This window comes from Plasmodium gaboni, chromosome 10, assembly GCF_001602025.1.
Source record: "Plasmodium gaboni strain SY75 chromosome 10, whole genome shotgun sequence".
Lineage (NCBI taxonomy): Eukaryota > Apicomplexa > Aconoidasida > Haemosporida > Plasmodiidae > Plasmodium > Plasmodium gaboni.
Genome location: NC_031490.1, coordinates 1,230,269 through 1,252,988, shown reverse-complemented (window position 1 = coordinate 1,252,988; position 22,720 = coordinate 1,230,269). Strand labels below are relative to the sequence as shown.

Sequence of the window (22,720 nt, the reverse complement as noted above, 5' to 3'; positions counted from 1 at the left end):
ATATATATATATATATATATATTCTTATTTCATTACTATAATATTTTTTATGTTCTCTTCATAATATTCCAGTGTTCTAATATTCTCCTTAAGAAAAAAAAAAAAAAAAAAAAAAAAAAACTCATATACATATATATATATATATATTTTTTAAATACACATTTTTAAAAAAAAATAGTTAAAATTATATATTATTTTATGTTACCGTTGATTCCTCTTTACTCTTCGCTTTATGATAATAATATAAATTATGCTCTAACATTTAAAAAAGAATAATAAAAATAAATTAATATATAATATTATATAAGTACTATATATATTTTTCATTTACACATATATTACCTAATAATAAATTGTGTATTTCATTTGTTAAATATATAGACATATTATACGAATCATTATAAATCTAAAAAAAAAAAAAATATATATATATATATATATATATATATATATATATCTTATGTTATTAAGATAAATTTTTTTTTTTTTTTTTCATATTTCATTCTTTCAAAATGTTAACTATTATAGCTTCCTCAATGGAATGATTCTTCAACATAAGCATTGATTTTATTGTTATGCTATAAAAGGAACTGTCCAACTTAATTTGGCTAACCAAAAAAAAAAAAATAAATAAATAAATAAATATATATATATATATATATATATAATATTTCCCTTCTCATTAGTATAATAGAAATTTCTTTTTTTTTTTACCTATTTTCTCTGATGCAGGAAAAAATTTCCCTAACATCATAATATTTTTTTTTCTTAAAAAATTCTTCCATACATAGTAATATATATTTGTTAGAAGGAGGACATAGGAGCCATCCATTAAAATATTTCAAGAGCTATAAAAAAAAAAAAAAGAGCAGAAAGGAAATAGAAAACAAAAATGTATGCAATGAAATATATATATATATATATATATATATATATAAATTTTTGTATTACATCTTTTGCCTCATTTAATTGATTTGTTCTTAAAATAAAAATAAAAAACAAATTAACATCTTGTTGAGTATTTAAATTCCTTCCAAAATTGTAGTATACATTCAATAAATGTAAAGATAGTTTATAATCTTCATCTGTCTTAGATCTATACAAAATAATATATATATATATATTGATAAAAGATAAAAAAAATATCATATAAATTTATCTCATATTTTCTTATATTAAAAAAAAGTACAGTTTAAAAACCTCAAAAAGGTCATCCATTCTTAATTTGTGTAACTGATTTTTTTTCGCATAATTTTCCAAGATATCTATTTTTGCTTTAATCAAGGAAGTATTAAAGCTGAAAAGAAACAAAAAATATGTATATTTATATGATTAATAGTTCATGTATTAATTTTTATACTATATATAATCATATATTATATTTAACTGCTTTTTTTGTATTCTCCTACTATCTACGACTTATGGATATAATGGAAAAACCTATTCTTCTCTTTACTATCATATTGTCATTAAGATAGTTAAAAAAAAAAATTAGCTTATAATTATTAACAAAATAATTTGGGAAAAAAAATAAAATAAAAAAAGAAAAATAAGTTTATAGAAACTCCTACCACATATTTTTTCACAAAAAAAAAAAAAAAAGAAAAGAAAAAATATATATATATATATATTTTTAATCTTATAATAATATCATATTTTTATATATTGATTTAAAAAAAAAAAAAATTAAATAATACAAAACTAATAAGGTGTAAATCTTATATGATACTATAACAATTAATAAAACAATAAACAAAAAAATAATAAATAAAAAAAAAAAAAAAATATATATAATATATATATATATATATATATATATATATTTTGCTTAACAAGATGTTTGAAGGGTGTACCCCCAAAAAATAAATATATTAATGAATATAATAAAATTTAATAAAACATTTTTATATGTATAATTTCATAATTTAAACATATTACATATAGTTAAAATTAATTCATAAATGGAAAGGAGGGCTTTTACAAATAATATTCATATGAATGATAAAATATATATAATCTTTAAAAAGGTATAAAATAAATACTTATTACATATTAAAACAAATATATCATTAATGTGTTCACATAATATATATATATATATATATATATATATATATATATATACATGTATGTATTAATTATATATCATTTCTATGAATATACTTAAAAAAGGAAAGAGACGGTGTAATTATTATATAATTTTTATTTTATATTATTGACTAGCCAATCTAATGCTTCAGTAATACCAATATTTTTTGTAGCGCTTGTACTAAAAATAGCCCATTGCCTATCTCTTATTGATGTTAAATTTAAATCTTTTGATATTTGAGCAATAGAAAGAGCATTTTGTATATCTTGCTTATTAGCAAAAATAACTAAGAGAACACCTTCTAAATCTATTTCTTTTAATATCATATTAATTTCATATTTTGTATTATTTATTCTTTCACTATCTGAACTATCAATAACATATATAATTGCATTCGTATTTTTATAATAACATCTCCAATATGGTCTAATGGATGACTGTCCTCCTAAATCCCATACTTGTAATTTCAAATTTTTATAATTTACTGTTTCCACATTAAAACCAATAGTGGGTATTGTTTGAACTACTTCCCCTAGTTGTAATCTATTTAATATCGTAGTTTTTCCTGCATTGTCTAAACCTAAGATTAAGATCCGGACTTCTTTATTTGAGAACAACCGAGCAAAAATAGATGAAAATATCAATCCCATCTTTACAAATGATAATATATATATATATATATATATATATATATGATTTATTTTAAATGTACATTGATTATCCAATTTTCAATATTAGATATTATACCACTTGTATTTTGATATATATATATATATATATTTATTTATTTATATTTATTATTGTATATTATATTTCTTTAAACATATTATCGTATTATATTACATTCCTTTAAAATGTGTTTATTTTTTATGCACAAGTACTTTTAAAAGTGGTATAATACAATATATTTATATTATATATATATAAATATATATATATTTTTATATTTATATTTAATGTTAGACTTTTATTATTTTATTTATTGTGTGTTACTTTATATACTCTCTTAAGATATATAATATTCATATTATTTCTTACATTTCTTTTAAACAATATGAAAAGGAAATTACACACATAAAAATTCTATTCATATTTATCAATTATTTTTTCTTAAATATTTCTCCCAATTTTTTAAAATATATACAATTAACATATAATAATTGTATTACTATTTATAAATATACATTTTTTTGTAACTTTATTCATAACTTACCACTCGCCATTATATGATACGGGAAAACATATATATATAATATATATTGTACATATATATATATAATACATTAAATAAAATACATACATATATATTATATATATATATGTAAAATATATATGTTTTTTTTTTTCTTTTTTTTTTTTTTTTTTTTTTTTTATTATTATTATTTTATCCTTTATTTATAAAAAACACATATATATATGTATAACTTATTTTTTTTTTTTATATTTATATTCTTGTGTTAATATATGTATAGACCCCCATCGGGAGAAACTAATAATTCACAAAATGATTAGATATATGTATTTATATATATATATATATATATATATATATTTATATAGTTACATCGTTATGTTCATATAATGAACATTTGTATTGATTTCCATAAAAAAAAAAAAAATATACTTATTTATCCAATACACATATTCAACTATGTATATAATTATAACAGGCTGTTTTGTTGTCACTTTGTTAACTTACCGTTATATAAAAAAGGGAACCATTTGAAAAATGAAAATAATAATTTAAAAATATATAAAAATTATGAAACCCATTTAAAATGCCTAAATTATTATTTCCTTGCTCATACGAAGAAAACATTTTACAATATAGGAAAAAAATTTACAACATTTATTAATATTAATGAAAGACAAAATCATATAGTAAATAATAAAAAATTATATATACCATCAAATGATAAGGATAAAAATGACATCGTAACTAATAATGTCATCAATAATAACAATATATATAATAACAATTCAAATAAAATACATGGTTTATTAAACAAACAAATAGCACAAATTAAAAATTCAACTTATATACATCCAAGAAGCTACAACTTTGATCCGTGTACAAAAACAAAAAAAATTCAAATTTATTATAATTGTGAAATGAATGATATAATTAGAAAAATAAATTATATTAAAAAGTTTTTATCAACTGGATCACCTGTAGATATTTTTCTAATATACAACACACATGATCATATAAAAACTAGAAACATAAAAATGAAAAAACAAAAAAAAAAAAATAAAAATAATATATCTAATATTCAAGACGAACAACAAGAAGATCAACATAACCATTATGATAAACAAATATTTAAAAATTACGAATCCAACAAAATAACCAAATTTTTAAATACACAAAAATTAAATGAAACAAAATATTCCTTACATTTATATATCAAAATTAATTTTATATTAAATCACATTAGAAATATATCAATAATTGATGAAATCTTTAGACACATTCAAAATAACAATCATATTATTTTAATAAAAGCATATCCAAAATGAACACAAAAAAATATATATATATATATATATATATATTATATTATTATTTATGGATAGTAATTATATAATGCATTTCATTATTTCTATAATGGATAAAATTAATTTTTTTTTTTTTTTTCTATTTTTAATTAACAGAAAAATTTATATGTATATGCACATATATATATATATATATATATATATATATTTATATGTCTCCTTTTTTTTTGTGATATATATTTAAAAATATATTGTCTAATGAAAAAAAAAAAAAAAAAAAAAAAAACGTTTACTTAATAATTAAAAAAAAATAATAATAAATATCCCCTTTTCTCTTAATTATTGAACATAAGACATAAAGGAATTATCGTTAAAAACAAATTAAAAAAGAAGGAGTAATTAAATATAACATAAATATATATATATATATATATATATATATATATATTATATACAACAAATGTTATGATTAAAATATATACACAAAAAATATGCATATTAATAAAATGCGCAAACAAAACCTACTATAATAATTTAATATATATATATATATATAATATACTTATATTTATTTTGTTGTACTCTTTGTACAATTAATCAAAATAAATATATACATATATGAAAAAGTTAATTACTAATATGATGGAGATCAAAAGATACAATAAATGTGCTATCTGGGTTATTATATTTTATAGGATTAATTTTGCTTATAGTCGTTTTACCATATTTCAAATACATCTCTTCCAATTTATTATATACCTATAAATGTAATTAAATATAATATGATATATATGTATAATATATATATATATATATATATATATATATATATTATTCATATTATACACATTTCCACTTTTTACATTTGCTATATTTGAAAAGTCTCCTTTCTTTTTCAGCTGACTGTAAACGCACATTTCCCACGTTATTCTCACTACTTGAATTTTATCATCAGATAAATTAATAAATGGGTTCAAAAAGTATAACAAAAATAAGTTGATAGGGCATTCACTATAAAATGATATAGAATGTGGATTATTAAATATAAATTGCATATACTCAAATATTATATATATATATATATATATATATATATATATATATATTATATATATTTATTTATTTGTCATTACCTAATTATTCCGTCACAAATGTTTATAAAAATTTGCCTGTCATAATAATATTTGCTCCTATATAATAAAATGAACATTTATAGAATAAATAATAAAATATATATATTATATTTTTTTTTTCATGTATCATAAAAAATATATAAATATGTTTATATATAAATATCCCATTATTTTATTATTACATGGCAAATATATTAATAATTTTTCTTATTAACAGAACTTCCTGCCCACGAGTAAAATCTTCACATTTTAATTTAAAACCATCCTCATTCGATACAAATATATCTGTATGTTAAGAACAAATGAAATATTTAAAAAGGGAATGTTTATTATTAAAACATATCATTTATTATTATATTTTATTTTTTTAAAAGAATAATGTAACCTTTCTCGTATTCTTCTATGTCTAATATTTTTCCTTTACCCTTAAAAAATTTGCTGTAACAAAAATGAAATAATAAAATAAAGTATGTGCCAAATAATACATACGGACAAAAAAAAATAAATAAATAAATAAATATATATATATATATAATTAAATATTTCATATTTTTACTAAAGATTTGGGCATCCTTTCTGTAAAATGATATAAAAATAACTAGCGGTGTATGTTCTAATGGTAGCCACATCATCTTTACACAACCTTCAAAAAAAAAAAAAATAAAATAAAATAAATAAAAAATAAAAAATAAAAAAAAATATAAATAAATTTCACATATAAAACAATAATACAAAAAATATATACACAACATAAATATATATATATATATATATATATATATATATATATATGTATATTTCTTTTTTTTTTTTTGTCACTTCAAATATATAGGAAATATATATTCTCTTATTATCTTCGCATCATTCACATTTTTCAAAATTTTAAAAACAATTTTGGACACTCGTTTTCTCAATGAATAATTTAATATCTTATAATCTATAACATTGTACAAATATGATATAAGTATTAGCTTTATATGATAAGGAAAAAAAGTTATGATTTTGTCATAATTTTTTAATATAGCCTTTTTAACCAAAACATTCGTATCATTCAAAAAATAATATATAAAAAAATGAAAAAAAAAACATGGAGAATCATGTTCTTTATAATATTTTTTAAATGTTTGTATATGACGTTTATACATATTCTCATATTTCATAAGAAATTGTTTATAAAAAAAAAAATTCTCATTTTCTTCATTCACAAAAAAATCACTTTCATATAAATTGACATTTATATGATTTTGAAGCTTTCTAATATGTTTCTCATAATTATTTGAATCAGTAATATAATTTTCACTCGATTGAGATATTTTATCCTCTACATTTTTTTCATTCCATTGATATATATTATCCTCTACATTTTGTTCACTCGATTGAGATATTTTATCCTCTACATTTTTTTCACTCCATTGATATATATTATCCTCTAGATTTTTTTCATTCTCATATCTTTTTTCATTATCTATTAATACATGTTCGCTATATATATTATCTTCTATTTTGATATTTTCTTTAAATAAATCACCTTCCGTAATATTATTTTCTTTTTCGTCTTTGTCAGATTTTTCCATATTATTATCATCATTGTCCTTTTCTAATTTCTCATCAGCTATCACCATATTTTGTATTCTTCTCATATTATAATAAGTCGCATAATCATTATTAAACATTGTATTTATTTGTATATCTAGTGATCCCTTCTTCGTACCACTCCTACCTTTATTATTATTACTATTCATTGTATCCTTCACACATTCTTCTGATAATATATTTTTTCCCACCTTTTCTTTATATAACATATTATTTCTCTTTTGTAATATTTTATTAAATCTCTTTTCATTTCCCCTTTTCTTGAATTTGTCCATGTCAATTTGTAAAAATTCAGAATGGAAAAAGTTCTTTAAAATGTCGTAAAAATTATATGCCATGGTCTTCCTTATAATATAATATGGATATGTACATATAAAATAAAATATATGAGAAAAGAAACGAAAGAAATATTCTTTAAACACTAATATTAATAAAGGTAAATGAAGTGCTGTTATATATACTGCATTTATATTATGTGATACAATTACATTATTTGTACTATCAAATAGAAATTTCTGTTTTATCGAATCAATATCAATTTTTTCTACATTATATATATCTTCCGTCTCATCATTATTATAATTTATATTATCACTGCTCAAGTTTTTATTTTTATTTTTATTATCCTCATTTTTTCTCTTAACAAACATTTTACCATATGCCACATTCTTCTTAATTAATTCGACTTCATTATAATAACAATTTTTGATTATATCAATATCTATATTTCTATCATTTATAAATGTATTATCTATATCTTGTAAAACTTTATCATTCATGTGGATATAAAATGTATTGTAATCATAATCTGAATTATTTCTATCATGCATATTATTCATATTTTGAATGTTTTTTATCGTATTATTATCATCATCAAATGGACCATTAGAATCTATAGAATCAATATTTTCCTTATTTTCTATAACAACATGTTTAAACTTATAATTATTAGAATACATTTCAAAAAATTGTTTTATGCTTATACTAAAATGGCTATTATTTATTATAAGATCATTAAATAAATTATTATTATAAAAAATGGAAGGTATTATGCTATAAGTATCATTTAAAAATTGGCAATCATTCTTTAAAAGAACATCATTTGATATATTTTCATTTACTATATATGGAATACTTTTATGTTCCATATGTAAATTTTCATCCTTATTTATATTATTATCTCTTTTGGATTTATTTAATTTATTCATATAAATAATATTACTCTTATCTTCTATATATAAAGGATTATTCTCATTATCATTTTTAAAACTATTTGTAATAAATGTATGATTTATTATTTCATTTGCATAGTTTTCTTTAAGAGTTCCTTCTACATATTCATCATTATATTTTAATTTATCCTTCTCACTTTCTTCTTTATTACATATATCTTTTAATTCATTATTAAATATTTGTCCGTTTATCTCTGTTTCTTTATTTATGTTATTTAAATGAGTAATCATATTCATATTATTTTTAATATTATAAGAATCCTTTTTATGATTTTCTATATATAGCTCGTTACATAATTTTTCATTTAAATCTTCACCCTTCTGATTATTCTGATTACTATATGTGTGTGCTTTTTCTTTCATTTCACACATTTGATAATTATTACCATTCAGTATTTCATTATTCTCAAAAATTCTTACATTATTTTTTTGAATATCCACATTATGTTCGGATATATCTCCATTCGGTTCATATATTTGTGCACATTTATATGGTTCGTGCATAATATAAAAGTTTTGATTTTTATTTTCCTTCTCGCTATTTACAGATAAACATTCAGCTACGTTGTTTTCTGTTTTTATTAATTTTTCACACTCATTTAATGAATCTTGTATTATTGCTTCTGGTTTGGAATATGAAACATCTATATCATACAAATTGTCAGAGATTCCTTTTATTTTCATAGCATTATCCATATCTTCAATTTCATCAATTATTAAACATGGTTCCTCATTTTGTTTATCCTGTTCATATATAGAATTATATATGATATCATTTTCTTTTATTTCACTTAATTTGTTATTCAGATTATTATTCATATTATTGCTGTTATGTAAGGCACTTACTTGATACTTATGAGTTATATGATTAAATCCATTTTGTTCATTTACGTTATTATTATTGAGAAAGAAATAATTACTTTTTTTTTTGGCTGTTTCGTTAAGATAATTTAAGGTAAATGTATGAGAAGAAAACATATTATTAAAAAAGAATATCATTTTATGAATATAATAAGGGTGTATTAAATTGATATCTTCAAAGATACAAATAAAATAGAATAAATTAATTAGAGAATAATAAAAAACATATATATTTTCATTCTTTAAGAAATGATTATATAAAGGTACAAAAAAATAGAAAAAGATATTTTTTGAATATAACAAGGATATATGAGTACAATTAAATATATTAATTATTTTTATAGTATCACTTTGATGATTACATAAATTTTTTAAGAGAAGAAAAATATGAAATAAATCATCTTCCTCTTTTAACATTTTACATATATTATATAGATAACAAGAAATATATATTTTATTTTCTAAATCATCTTTTTTCTTTAACAATAATTTTATGGATGGTATTAAAAAAGAACAAAATATATTTCTTTCAAATATATAACACAGTTTTATTAATAATATAAAACCAATATATTTATATTTCTCATTAGAAATTAAAGATAATATAAAAGGCAAAATAAATTTCTGCCGATATTTCCAATTTATATGTGTAGACAATATAAGTAATGATTTCATTATAGTTTCTATAATATTCTTATTTTCATTATTTTTTATAAATCTCTCAACAATAGGAAATAATAATTTCATTATATCAGTACATCCATCATTATGATTATTATTTTGTATTAAATATGCACATAAATCTCCAATACGATTACATACTTCATATTGTATTTCTATATCATCATTACTTAATTTAACAACTAATGGATAGATATATTTTAAAAAATTCTCATAATTTATTTGGTTTAATAATTTCATTATATCTTTTAAAAATAATATTTTTCGACATTTTACACCGCTATTCCCATATAATATTGCCTTTTCCAAGGGGTTTATATTTTCATCAACTTCTTCATTTATGTCTTCAATATTAAGCTTAAAAAGGTTATATGTTAAACCTGAAAAAAAAAAAGAAACAAAAATAAAACAACACATAAATATAATATATATATATATATGTGACTATAAATAGATATACCTACATTATAAATAATATTCACAATTATTTTCTTATATTTTTATCACCTGTTAACTTTGATAAAATTCCATTTTTTTGGTTTACCATTTTATATATATATTATTCTTTTCTTTTTATAATTATTATTTTTATTTAGAAAAAAAAGAAAATTCAAAACAGAACAAAATGAGAACAAAAGCATTACACTTTATCATGGTTGTTATGTAACAAAACGAACTTTTTTTTAAAATTTAAAACCAACTCCTTAAAATGAAAATATAAATAAATAAAAATATATATTATATATATATATGTATATAATTATTTTTTTTAACACATATTCATAATATTCATAAAAGTTATTAATTTTATATAACAATATATATGTCTGTACTTTTTTGTTATTTATAATACACAATTTTATTTTTTAAATAAATATATATAAACATATGTATACATTAAACAGAAATATATATATATAATATAAGTCTTCAATATATATATTATTATATATTATTCTTTCATGTTTATTACAACCATTCTTTAATTTATATGTTACATATATTAGATATAAATTAAATATATAATATTATATTTTCATGTACACATAATATATTTATAAAATTGTAATAAAATTTAAAGCTTAACTATAAAGTACTTATATACTTACATCAATAATATATATATATATATATATATACATATTATTCAAAAAGGTTATAATAAGATAAACACTTTAATAATATTTAAAAGTTTGAATATTTAATTTTTATAATATTATATATAAATATTATATATATATGTATATATGTGTGTATACATATTATAAATATATTTTTTATATTTTGTATGTTAATATTTCTTATATTATAACTAATTTAATAAAAGAATAAATTTATGTATTCCTCAATATACTTAATATTCTACAAATTTGATTCACCCATATATATATATATATATATATATATTTTTAATAAGAATATAATAAAATATTATGAACTCATTTTAAAGTAGCATTTATAAATAATTTTCTTTTATATATCAAAATATATATAAACAAAAATTAAAAAATAATATATATTCTGTATAATGTATATAAAAATTCATTATTTTATTATTATTTTTTTTTTTTTTTTTTTTTTTATTTTATTTTATTTTATTTTTTTTATCAAGAGGCATAATATATAGAGATTATATGTATATATATATATATATATATATACATATACATATATGTATTCATATTTCATAAAATTCTTGTATATCATTTAATATAATGCTCCTTTGATGAGAGTTAATATAATATTTTTTAAATATTACTTAATTGTGTGAAAAAAAAAAAATATATGTATATATATATATATATATATATATATATATATATATTTCTTAATAACTTTACATTTGAATCATTTATATTATATATAATATAATCATTACATTGTATATGAAAAAAAGAAAGAGATATATATAAAATGGGTTCTAAATACTTATTTATATAGAATAACATATAAACGTTAAAGCAATTCAAAATTTCCCTTGTGGGGTATTTTTATACTTTTTTTTTTTTTTTACCATTTATATTTATTGTTTTAATATTTTTTCTGAATAGAGAATAATTAAAAATATGTGTAAAGTATGATTAGGAATAATAAAAAATATCTAAGATTTATGCAATCAAGTTTTTGTAGATTCTCAAATATTAAATCGAAAGCATATGATATAATTGATCATCATTATGATGCAGTAATTGTGGGGGCGGGAGGTGCTGGATTACGATCTGCATTGGAATTATCAAAAAATAAATACAAGGTAGCATGTATAAGTAAATTGTTTCCAACACGATCACATACTGTTGCTGCTCAAGGTGGAATAAATGCAGCATTAGGTAATATGACTGAAGATGATTGGAGATGGCATGCTTATGATACAATTAAAGGTTCAGATTGGCTTGGAGATCAAAACGCTATTCATTATATGTGTAGAGAAGCTCCTGAATCTGTTTTAGAATTAGAAGAATTTGGACTTCCATTTTCAAGAACAAAAGATGGTAAAATATATCAAAGAGCTTTTGGAGGACAAAGTTTAAAATATGGAAAAGGAGGACAAGCTTATAGATGTGCTGCCGCTGCTGATAGAACTGGACATGCTATGTTACATACATTATATGGACAATCGTTATCTTATAATTGTATATTTTTTGTAGAATATTTTGTTTTAGATTTACTTATGTTAAATTCTAATGAATGTATTGGTGTAATCTGTATTAATATAGCAGATGGAAAAATACATAGATTTTTTACACCACATACTGTTATAGCTACAGGGGGTTATGGTCGAGCTTATTTGTCATGCACATCTGCTCACGCATGTACCGGAGATGGTAATGCTATTGTAGCTAGAAGTAAATTGCCATTACAAGATTTAGAATTTGTACAATTTCATCCAACAGGTATATATCCAGCTGGATGTTTAATTACTGAAGGATGTAGAGGAGAAGGTGGTATTTTAAGAAATAAAGAAGGAGAAGCCTTTATGATGAGATATGCACCTAAAGCTAAAGATTTAGCTAGTCGTGATGTTGTTAGTAGAGCTATGACAATAGAAATTAATGAACAAAGAGGATGTGGACCAAATTCAGATCATATATATTTAGATTTAACACACTTACCATATGAAACATTAAAAGAAAGATTACCAGGTATAATGGAAACTGCAAAAATTTTTGCAGGAGTTGATGTAACTAAACAATATATTCCTGTGTTACCAACAGTTCATTATAATATGGGAGGAATTCCAACTAATTATAAAACACAAGTATTAACACAAAATGTAAATTTTAATAAACAAACTAATAAATCAAATGAAGATATTATTGTAAAAGGTCTTTATGCTGCTGGAGAAGCTGCTTCAGCATCTGTTCATGGAGCCAATCGCTTAGGAGCAAATTCACTTTTAGATATTGTCGTTTTTGGTAAACGAGCTGCACTAACTATTATGGAAATAGATAAACCCAACATTCCTAAAATAAATGCTAATACTAATATAGGTGAAGAATCTATACAAAGATTAGATCATATAAGATTTAATAAAGGTAGTATACAAACATCTCAATTAAGAAAAAAAATGCAAATATGCATGCAAAAACATGCTGCTGTTTTTAGAATTGGACCTTTATTACAAGAAGGTTATAAACAAATTCTTGAAATATGCTCCATTTTTAAAGATATACAAATTAGTGATAAAACCTTAACATGGAATACAGATTTATTAGAAACACTTGAACTAGAAAATTTACTAACACTCGCATCACAAACCATATTAGCAGCTGTTGAAAGAAAAGAATCAAGAGGTGCTCATGCTCGTGATGATTTCCCAGAAAGAGATGATAAAAACTATTTAAAACATTCCTTAACATGGATGACTGACAGAAATATTGAAAATACTAAATATTTTACAACTTACAGGGATGTCATAACAAAACCATTAGATAATGAAATGGAATATGTACCTCCTGTTAAACGTGTTTATTAATATATATCTATATAATATTTTTTTATAATTATGAAGACATTTTTTAATATCCTCGTATGTATAAAATTATTTATTTAAAATAATAAATCAATAGCATAAAAAAAAAAAAAAAATACATACATATATATATATATATATATATATTTTTCTTTTTAATAATTCAAAATATTTTAATTTATTATTGCTTTATATTTGTTCATATATTCTTTTCCTTTTTTTTCAAGTAAACTAATCTTTATTTGTTTGGTCAGTATATACATATATATATATTTATATATGTAATCAAAAATAATCATAGTAAAAAATATTTTCTTGATTATTACAAATCATTTAACATACACCTTAAATATATTTATTTATTTAATTATTATTTTATTTAAAAAAAAAAAAAAAAAAAAAAGTAAAATCAGCAATAAAATAAATATTAGTGTTAATCGTATATTGTGCGCTTAACATATCCTTTTGTATCTTTTCATATTATATATATTGAACTTTACCCCTTTTACATTTCTTTTTTTTTTTTTTTTTTCATTCTTGCAATTTTTTAAAACTTATACATATTAACTCTTCCAAGCAAACCAATCCAAAATTTATCCATTGATCTTTTGAATATGTTAATAATGCACCTGAATTAGAAACTACCCATAACTTTCCATCTCCATCAAAATCTATACAAGATATTTTCAAATTATCCTTAATACATTTTTCATCCCAACATTTATTTTTCTTATCCCACATGGCTAGTTCCTTCTTCAAATTAATTGCCCATAATTCTCCTTTCTTATCAAATGATAAACATATTAATTTATGAAAACCCTTGTATTCTATATTATCCCATTTTGTTTTAACCCATTTTAATAATTGTCCTTTACGGTTTATACACCATAATATATTTTTTTTGTCAAATCCAATGTCGATAATTTCTTCCTTCCCCATATGTCCAAAATTTTTTAATTTATTTCTCATAATTTTCAAAACTTCATAAGAATTATTTATACACCATATATTTCCTTTATTATCATATCGTGCTTTTATTAAAAAATGAAAATCTTTTTCCATTTTATCCCATTCATACCCATTCCATTTTTTGATCTTTTGATTCTTATCAACAGCTATCATATCATTAAACATTTTGAGACCATTATTTAAATTTAATGAATTGTCGTGAAAATTTAAACATATGTAACTTGGTAATGGATTCTTATATTTATTTTGTACAATCTTTGTTTTTTTTTTTGTAATTTCTTTGGGGTTCTTAACTACCTTGACACTCTCTATAATCATATTTTTATGATCCTTATTATTAATTCCATATTTTGGGGACAATTTCATATTCTCTTTTTTTCTTATATTATTGTTTTTATTTTCAATAGAAATTTTACTTACCTTAACATTTGTATTTTTATTATGATCTAAAATATTACTTTTTTCATAATTTGTCTTTATACGTGAGCTAATTTTAACGGGCAAAGATTTATTCAATAATTTTATGTCATCCACATTGGATGCTACTTCTTTATTTTTGATATTATTTAATCTTTTAATAAATTTACCTTTTGCATTACTTTTGTTATGAAATGTATTCATATTTTTAGCATCATATTGTATACTACCTTTTTGAACTTGTAATACACCATCATTAACATTATTTGATTTTATATTATTTGCATTATTTGAATTATAACTTGAAGGTATTTTAATAATATTATTATGTTTATAATAATTAATACTTTTATTCCTTTCCTCATTTTTGATATTATCAAATATGTTTATCATTTGTTTTTTCCCATTTATATATTCAGGTGTATTTTTAGACAGAATATATTTGGAGTTAGATAAATTATTCACATCAATATAATTTGGTTTGTATATTTTATCTACGTCATTTTTATTTATTGCACCTTGTTTTTTAATTGTAGAATTATGTATAATCTTAGGAATGTAAGAATCATAATTTGATTGCAATGGACTTCTATTATATGTTGTTAATAATTTATTGGTCATTGTCTTTTGGTTGACATACGTATTTATATTTCGTTCATTTTTATTTAACAAAATTGGATTGTTATATCCATAATTGGTTTTATAGATTTTATTTTGACTCATTGGAAATTTTTATGTTTCTATTTATCAATTTATATGATATAAATAAAAAACGAAACAATTATAAAATTATATATATATATACATATCATTAAATATGGAAAGAGGAAGATAAAAAATAGCAAAAACAAAAATTAAAATAATAAATAAATAAATAAATAAATAAATACAAATAAAAAAAAAACTAACTAAAAGATTAATACAAATATATTTTGTGTAATAAATAAATGACAATGAAATAACATTTGGGACAACACATTTATTAAAAATAATATAATTTCTACATTATAATGAGAAAAAAAAAAAAAAAAAAGGTAAATAATCCTTTTAATAATAAAATAAAATGGATTGTATAAACAGACACACACATATATAGATATATATTTTCTTAAATTGAATTTTTAAAAAAATATATAATTTTTTTAATGGATATAATATATGGAGTTATTTTATTAATATTCCTTTTCATGAAATAAAAAACAAAAATGAATAAATACATATATATATATTTATATTTATGATATCAAAAAAAGAACAAGCCAAAATATGATTATTATTATTATTATTATTATTATTTTTTTTTTTTTTTTTTTTTTTTTTTTTTTTTTTTTATTTTTTTTTTTTTTTTTTTTTTTTTTTTTTTTTTTTTTTTTCTTAATTTTGGCTACTTAATAAAAAAATATATGAACCGCTCATAATTTTCAAAACTTATACTAATTTATTTATTTTATTCTTGAGAAAAAAATAATGATTTAATAATAAATGTTTATAGAACAATTATATTCGTTTTATTATTCATTGTTCTATATAAAACACATATCTGATATTATTTATTAAAATAATATATTTTTACAACCAACAAAAATTAAATAACTTATTCAAGAATTACATATTTTGAAGATGTATTATTTGTCTATATCTTATAAACATATATTATTTAAATAATAAGTTTAAAATTACATAAAAAAAAAAAAAAATATAACAAAAAAACAACAAAAAAAAAAAAAAATAATATAACAAAAAAACAAACAAAAAATTAAAAAGGTATACTAAAAAAAATCATAAAATAAAATAAAAACAAAATAATAAGTTAAAATATAGGACTTAGTATATAATAGAGATTGAAAAAAAAAAAAAAAAAAAACAACATTTTTCTATTTCTTATATTAAGCTGACATCCACATTTTTGATAAACCTATAATGGTAGGATTTTCTTGATATATATCCTTGAATGTCAATGGTTTTGGTTCACTAACATCAATAATACTTACAACACGGTTAAAAAAATGGACTTTTCCTGATTTAACAGCTATTAGTGTAAAATCTCTTCCTTGTTTTACTCCATTACCAGGTTTAAAAGTACGTCCTCTTTGTCTAACTATAATATTTCCAGCATGTGCAAAATTATTACCTAATACTTTCACTCCCAAATTCTTTGGATTACTATCTCTACCATTTTTAGTACTTCCTACTCCTTTTTTTTTTGCCCACAATTCATGAGTATATCTAAATTTTATTATTTTCCCATTCTTAAAAAATGTTTTCATAAACAATTCTTTGTCATTATTTTGATCAATAATTTTATTATATTTAAAAAATGTTTTATGTATGCTATTATTCTTTGATGGCAACAAAGCGGAGTTATTCAAATACATATGAGTTTTTTTTTTTCGTTCCCTATTTTGAATATTCTGATCATTCTTTCCATATCTTAAATATGCCTTCGTAACTTTAAGGTTATTATTTTTTGACTTTGCCAATATAACACATGTAATGTATACTAAAAAATAAATAATTACAACCTTAGTTTTCATTTCTATGTTCTTTGATTGAGTATTTATGATCAGCTTAACATATATACTTCTTTTTATTTTCTCCCCTTCCAGTTATATTGTAACAATACACATTTGTATCAAAGTGTTAAATACGCGCGTTTATACAATACATAAACGCCATATAAAAAAAAAAAAAAAAAAAAAAAAAAATTTGAATATATGATATATTTATAATTTTATAAAATATACATTTAAATAACCATTTAGTAAATAATAAATTGTAAATATTATATATATATATATATATATATATATATATAATACTATGGTTGATTAGTGTACAAGAATGAGCAAAAATGTTTCATTATATATATGATATTTAAAAAAAAAAATAAATATACAATATATATTTATATATATTTATTAATTCATTTGTTTTATATTTGAATTAATTAAAATGATGAAATGTACATATATTTACTTCTTCACATTTTACATTTTAACATTAGTAATATGTGATAAGGAGACTTATATTACATTAAATGAATATGAAAAAAAAAATAATTTTAGCGTTCGTGTATTGAAAGAATCTTCTCTCAATTGTGGCTTAGAAATGGATGATGAAGCAGAAATAGAAATGAGAACATTTTGTAAGGAAATTAACCATACAATTATTTTACATTGATCTAAAGAAAACAATATTTTTTTATTTTTGTAATATAGTTTAATAATATTACGTTTACGTATAATTTTATGTATGCAAATATATAAATATATATATATATATATATATATATATATATAATATTTATTTATTTATTTTTTTTTTTTTTAATAAATATATAGCACCAGGCGTCAATATTATGCCTCATATATTATCAGTTAGTCATAATATAAAATTTATAAATATATGTTTATGTACATTTATATATTTTTATTTATTCATTACAAATGAATTAGGATTATCAATTCGGATATGCGAAACAGAAATTTAAGGTAAAATTATACTGTTGAAAAGAAATATGAATATATATTAAATTTAATTTTATAAGTGTTATTCATTCGTAATATATATATATATATATTATTCATATATATATTTTTAAGGTTGGAGATCATAATATTGCTCCTTTGAATAAAGGTTTAAGAGGAATGTGTATTGGTGAATTGAGGTTTGAAAAGAATTCTTTTTTTCTCTCTATCTAATATTAAACATATATATATATATATATATATGAAAATATATACATACGATATTTTTTATCTTTTCAAGGCGCATTGGTATAAGTATTGGTAATATTGGGAAAATTTATTATGAAATAACGTTAATAAATTATACGAAAAAATATGTCCCACAAAATGCAGAACTTTAATGTTCATATTTAAATGGACGTAATGCCATATACAGGAATAAATATATATTTTATATATGTAATATATTATTTCATAGGTATATTTTATATATATAATATAATTATAAAAAGTATCTTATGTTAATTAAAAATAATTTTTTAAAATATTATAAAAAAATTAAATCATATATTGTATGTATATTATATATATATATATATTAATTTTTTTTTAAAACAATTTTTAAATCATTGTTAAATTAAAATATATGGATATTTATAACATAACAATGATTATTTAAGAGAACATATAAATAAATAAATATATATATATGTAATATATATTTATATGCATTTATGATACATATTTATTTTATTATATTTTTTTTTTTTTTTTGTATTTATTATTTTCGAAATTATTCCAATTAGAAAAGTTAAAAAGATTTGAAGTTATATAAAATAAAAATTTATAACTAGGATTTATTATATATATAAAATATATATATATATATTACCATGAGATTATGGTATTATTGTATATACAATTATTATGGTTATGTAATTATAAAAATTTATATATTATTTAATATTCTTATTATATTTATAAAGGATAATTTATTTTTATGATAATATTCCAGTATGCAAATTAAAAATTAATCTTTAAAGGATATATGTATATACATATATATATATATATATATATATCTTTTATTTTATGTATATAGTATCATATTATTTTTTTTTTTTTTTTGAAAATTACTTTGTGAATATAATGTCCCTGAACATTCAAGAACAACAGAAGAATAGTGCCATTAGTATGCTAAATTTAAACGAGTATAATGAAAATAACAGAGGCAATATATTGTACTACTCACATGACAAGATATGGAAAATATTAATATATGATAAAGAAGGACAGAATATTTTAGCCCCCTTATTAAAAGTAGGAAATTTAAGACATCATGGTGTAACATTAAATATGAATATTCAGAAAGAAAGAAATTCGATTCCAGAAGTGAATGCTGTTTATTTAATTGATAATAATAAAGAAAATATTGATAAAGTTATTGAAGACATGGTAAAAAATATGTATGGTAGTTATTATATAAATTTTTTATCTTATGTTAGTCAAGAAAATTTTGAATATTTTGCAAGTGAATGTGTAAAAAATAATATTGTATCTTATATATCCAAAATTACAGATAGATATATTAAATTTATTAGTTTATCAAGTAGTACCTTTTCTTTAAATATTCCATATTGTTTTAAGATATTACATGAAACAAATGATGAATTAATACAAAATGTTATGAATAAAATTACAGAAGGTTTAATCTCATTTTTAGTTACATTAGGTGTTGTACCTATTATTAGGGTTTCTTCAAATTCATCTAACCCTTCAAAAATGATAGCTCATAAATTACATGAAAAAATTTATGAACTATTAAATATGAGATATACTAATAATTATGTATTTAATTCAAAGAATGTGCAGAGACCATTACTTATATTAGCAGATAGAGAAATTGACTTGAGTGTTATGATTCAACATGCGTGGACATATCAAGCTTTAATTCATGATGTGTTTGATATTAAATTAAATAAAATAAATATACAAACTGTTAATAATAATAATAATAATAATACAAATCATATGAATAGTTCTTATTTTAATAAGAAGGATACAAATAATTGTATTATAAAATCATATGATATTGATACAAATGATACTTTTTTTCAAAATAATTGTCATAAGCCTTTTCCTGATGTGGCAAATAATATTAGTGAATGTTTAAACAGTTATAATGAAAAGATGAAAAATATTAATAAAAATGAACATACAAATAATATAAATAGTAATAATAATAATAATAATAATATTACGGGGGGACTTATGAATGCTATGAATATACTACCAGAAATGACAGAACATAAAAGACTTTTAGATATGCATACAAATATATTAACAGAATTAATTAAAGAAATAAAAGAAAGAGAATTAGACAAATATTATGAAAATGAATTTGATTTTGAATGTTTAAATGATAAGACTTGTATACAATATATGAATAATATTTTAAATTCTTCAAAAGGAAATGCTATGGATAAATATCGTGCATTTCTATGTTTATATTTAGCAAAAAAAAAAAATTTGAATATACAAACTATTGATACATTTATAAATCAATTAAAAAATTTACAAATAGATACATCTTCAATACAATTTATTAAACAATTAGATAAATATAAATCTATGAATATAAATATAAATGTAACTAATACAACATCATTAAATCATTCTAATAGTACTACATTTAAACAACAATTAAATACTTATAGTAATATATTTATTGATAAAGGATATAATATCTTACAAGGAGCAAAAAATTTACTACCCAAAAGAAGAGAAATCAAAATTACTAAACTTGTTGAAACATTACTAGAAAATAAACCTTCTGCATTAAATGATCAATTTATTTATATAGACCCTAAAACACCACCAACTGCTAATAAAAATGAAAAAATATATATTAAACAAGAAAATATTAAAGAATGTATTATATTTCTTATCGGAGGAGGAAATTATATAGAGGTCTCGGCTCTAAATGATCTCGAAGATAAATTAAACAAAAAAATTATTTATGGTACCACAGATTTTGTTAGACCAGAAAATTTTGTTCAAGAGTTAAATCAAATAGGTGCTTCACTTATGTAGTACCAAAAAGTGAGAGTGTTTAAATGGATAAATGTTTTATATATAAGACGATTCATTCACAATCGATCACCAAATAAAATGAATAAACTTAATATATTATATATATATATATATATATATATATATATATATATATATTTTTTGTGATAACATGTGTAAGAGTACTGTGTGGAACAAAATAATCTGTAACATAATAAGGTAGCATTAATATGTATATATAAATATATTGTGACATATTACAATTTGATGATTCATTTGGATAAAATATAAAAGAATTTTTTACCAATAAAACGGGGTCACACAAAAAAATATAAATAAATCATAATATATATATGTAATATCTTTTATTAGCAAACTGCTTGTATATATATATATATATATATATATATATATATATATTGTAGGAATTACTTTCATTTCATTTCATTTAATTTTTTTTTTTTTTTTTTTTTTTTTTTTTAAAGTGTTATTCTTAATTATATCAATTTTTATACCAACCTTTACTGATTTTATGACTAATTTTTAATTTTGTTTATTTTTTTTAAATTTGTTAATTTATTCTTTTAACGTATGATTATTATAATTTTTTAGAATCAAATTAAGTACAAAATATATGTATTTTTTTTTTTTTTTTTTTTATATATATTTTGATTTTGTTGTATATTTGTTTCGTATTATATTATTTATTATTTTTTTTTTTTTTTTTTTTTTTTTTT

At 19.3% G+C, this 22,720-nt stretch overlaps 9 protein-coding genes across 9 annotated transcripts in view; 4 read left to right on the top strand and 5 right to left on the bottom strand.

Annotated features, from left to right (window-relative positions):
• PGSY75_1034800 (hypothetical protein) overlaps positions 1–1,462 on the bottom strand; it is a gene marked incomplete at both ends in the record, with an annotated part of 2,259 nt that extends 797 nt beyond the window's left edge. Inside the window, 8 exons of the mRNA XM_018786118.1 lie at positions 37–87; positions 206–255; positions 343–406; positions 521–608; positions 715–848; positions 952–1,096; positions 1,190–1,297; positions 1,410–1,462. Of these exons, the coding sequence (XP_018641735.1) occupies positions 37–87; positions 206–255; positions 343–406; positions 521–608; positions 715–848; positions 952–1,096; positions 1,190–1,297; positions 1,410–1,462 (693 nt within the window). The remainder of the gene's footprint in view (positions 1–36; positions 88–205; positions 256–342; positions 407–520; positions 609–714; positions 849–951; positions 1,097–1,189; positions 1,298–1,409) is intronic.
• A 740-nt stretch (positions 1,463–2,202) lies between these two features.
• On the bottom strand, positions 2,203–2,739 carry PGSY75_1034700 (putative ADP-ribosylation factor; the record flags this gene model as incomplete). The annotated part of the gene is made up of 1 exon (XM_018786117.1): positions 2,203–2,739. One exon carries the CDS (start codon positions 2,737–2,739, stop codon positions 2,203–2,205), a length of 537 nt encoding a protein of 178 aa, XP_018641734.1.
• A 931-nt stretch (positions 2,740–3,670) lies between these two features.
• Positions 3,671–4,609, top strand: PGSY75_1034600 (hypothetical protein; the record flags this gene model as incomplete). Its single annotated transcript, XM_018786116.1, has 1 exon — positions 3,671–4,609. The coding sequence occupies one exon, from the start codon at positions 3,671–3,673 to the stop codon at positions 4,607–4,609; it is 939 nt and encodes a 312-aa protein (XP_018641733.1).
• A 606-nt stretch (positions 4,610–5,215) lies between these two features.
• Positions 5,216–10,635, bottom strand: PGSY75_1034500 (hypothetical protein; the record flags this gene model as incomplete). The annotated part of the gene is made up of 8 exons (XM_018786115.1): positions 5,216–5,347; positions 5,452–5,599; positions 5,722–5,778; positions 5,904–6,006; positions 6,107–6,159; positions 6,278–6,364; positions 6,541–10,468; positions 10,596–10,635. The coding sequence occupies 8 exons, from the start codon at positions 10,633–10,635 to the stop codon at positions 5,216–5,218; spliced, it is 4,548 nt and encodes a 1,515-aa protein (XP_018641732.1).
• A 1,530-nt stretch (positions 10,636–12,165) lies between these two features.
• PGSY75_1034400 (flavoprotein subunit of succinate dehydrogenase) lies at positions 12,166–14,061 on the top strand (the record flags this gene model as incomplete). The annotated part of the gene is made up of 1 exon (XM_018786114.1): positions 12,166–14,061. The coding sequence occupies one exon, from the start codon at positions 12,166–12,168 to the stop codon at positions 14,059–14,061; it is 1,896 nt and encodes a 631-aa protein (XP_018641731.1).
• Positions 14,062–14,589: 528 nt separating this feature from the next.
• On the bottom strand, positions 14,590–16,167 carry PGSY75_1034300 (putative thioredoxin-like associated protein 2; the record flags this gene model as incomplete). Its single annotated transcript, XM_018786113.1, has 1 exon — positions 14,590–16,167. The coding sequence occupies one exon, from the start codon at positions 16,165–16,167 to the stop codon at positions 14,590–14,592; it is 1,578 nt and encodes a 525-aa protein (XP_018641730.1).
• A 1,163-nt stretch (positions 16,168–17,330) lies between these two features.
• Positions 17,331–17,978, bottom strand: PGSY75_1034200 (putative apicoplast ribosomal protein L27 precursor; the record flags this gene model as incomplete). Its single annotated transcript, XM_018786112.1, has 1 exon — positions 17,331–17,978. The coding sequence occupies one exon, from the start codon at positions 17,976–17,978 to the stop codon at positions 17,331–17,333; it is 648 nt and encodes a 215-aa protein (XP_018641729.1).
• Positions 17,979–18,396: 418 nt separating this feature from the next.
• On the top strand, positions 18,397–19,312 carry PGSY75_1034100 (hypothetical protein; the record flags this gene model as incomplete). Its single annotated transcript, XM_018786111.1, has 5 exons — positions 18,397–18,589; positions 18,792–18,820; positions 18,900–18,935; positions 19,047–19,111; positions 19,213–19,312. The coding sequence occupies 5 exons, from the start codon at positions 18,397–18,399 to the stop codon at positions 19,310–19,312; spliced, it is 423 nt and encodes a 140-aa protein (XP_018641728.1).
• A 748-nt stretch (positions 19,313–20,060) lies between these two features.
• On the top strand, positions 20,061–22,004 carry PGSY75_1034000 (putative Sec1 family protein; the record flags this gene model as incomplete). Its single annotated transcript, XM_018786110.1, has 1 exon — positions 20,061–22,004. One exon carries the CDS (start codon positions 20,061–20,063, stop codon positions 22,002–22,004), a length of 1,944 nt encoding a protein of 647 aa, XP_018641727.1.
• Positions 22,005–22,720: the final 716 nt, after the last annotated feature.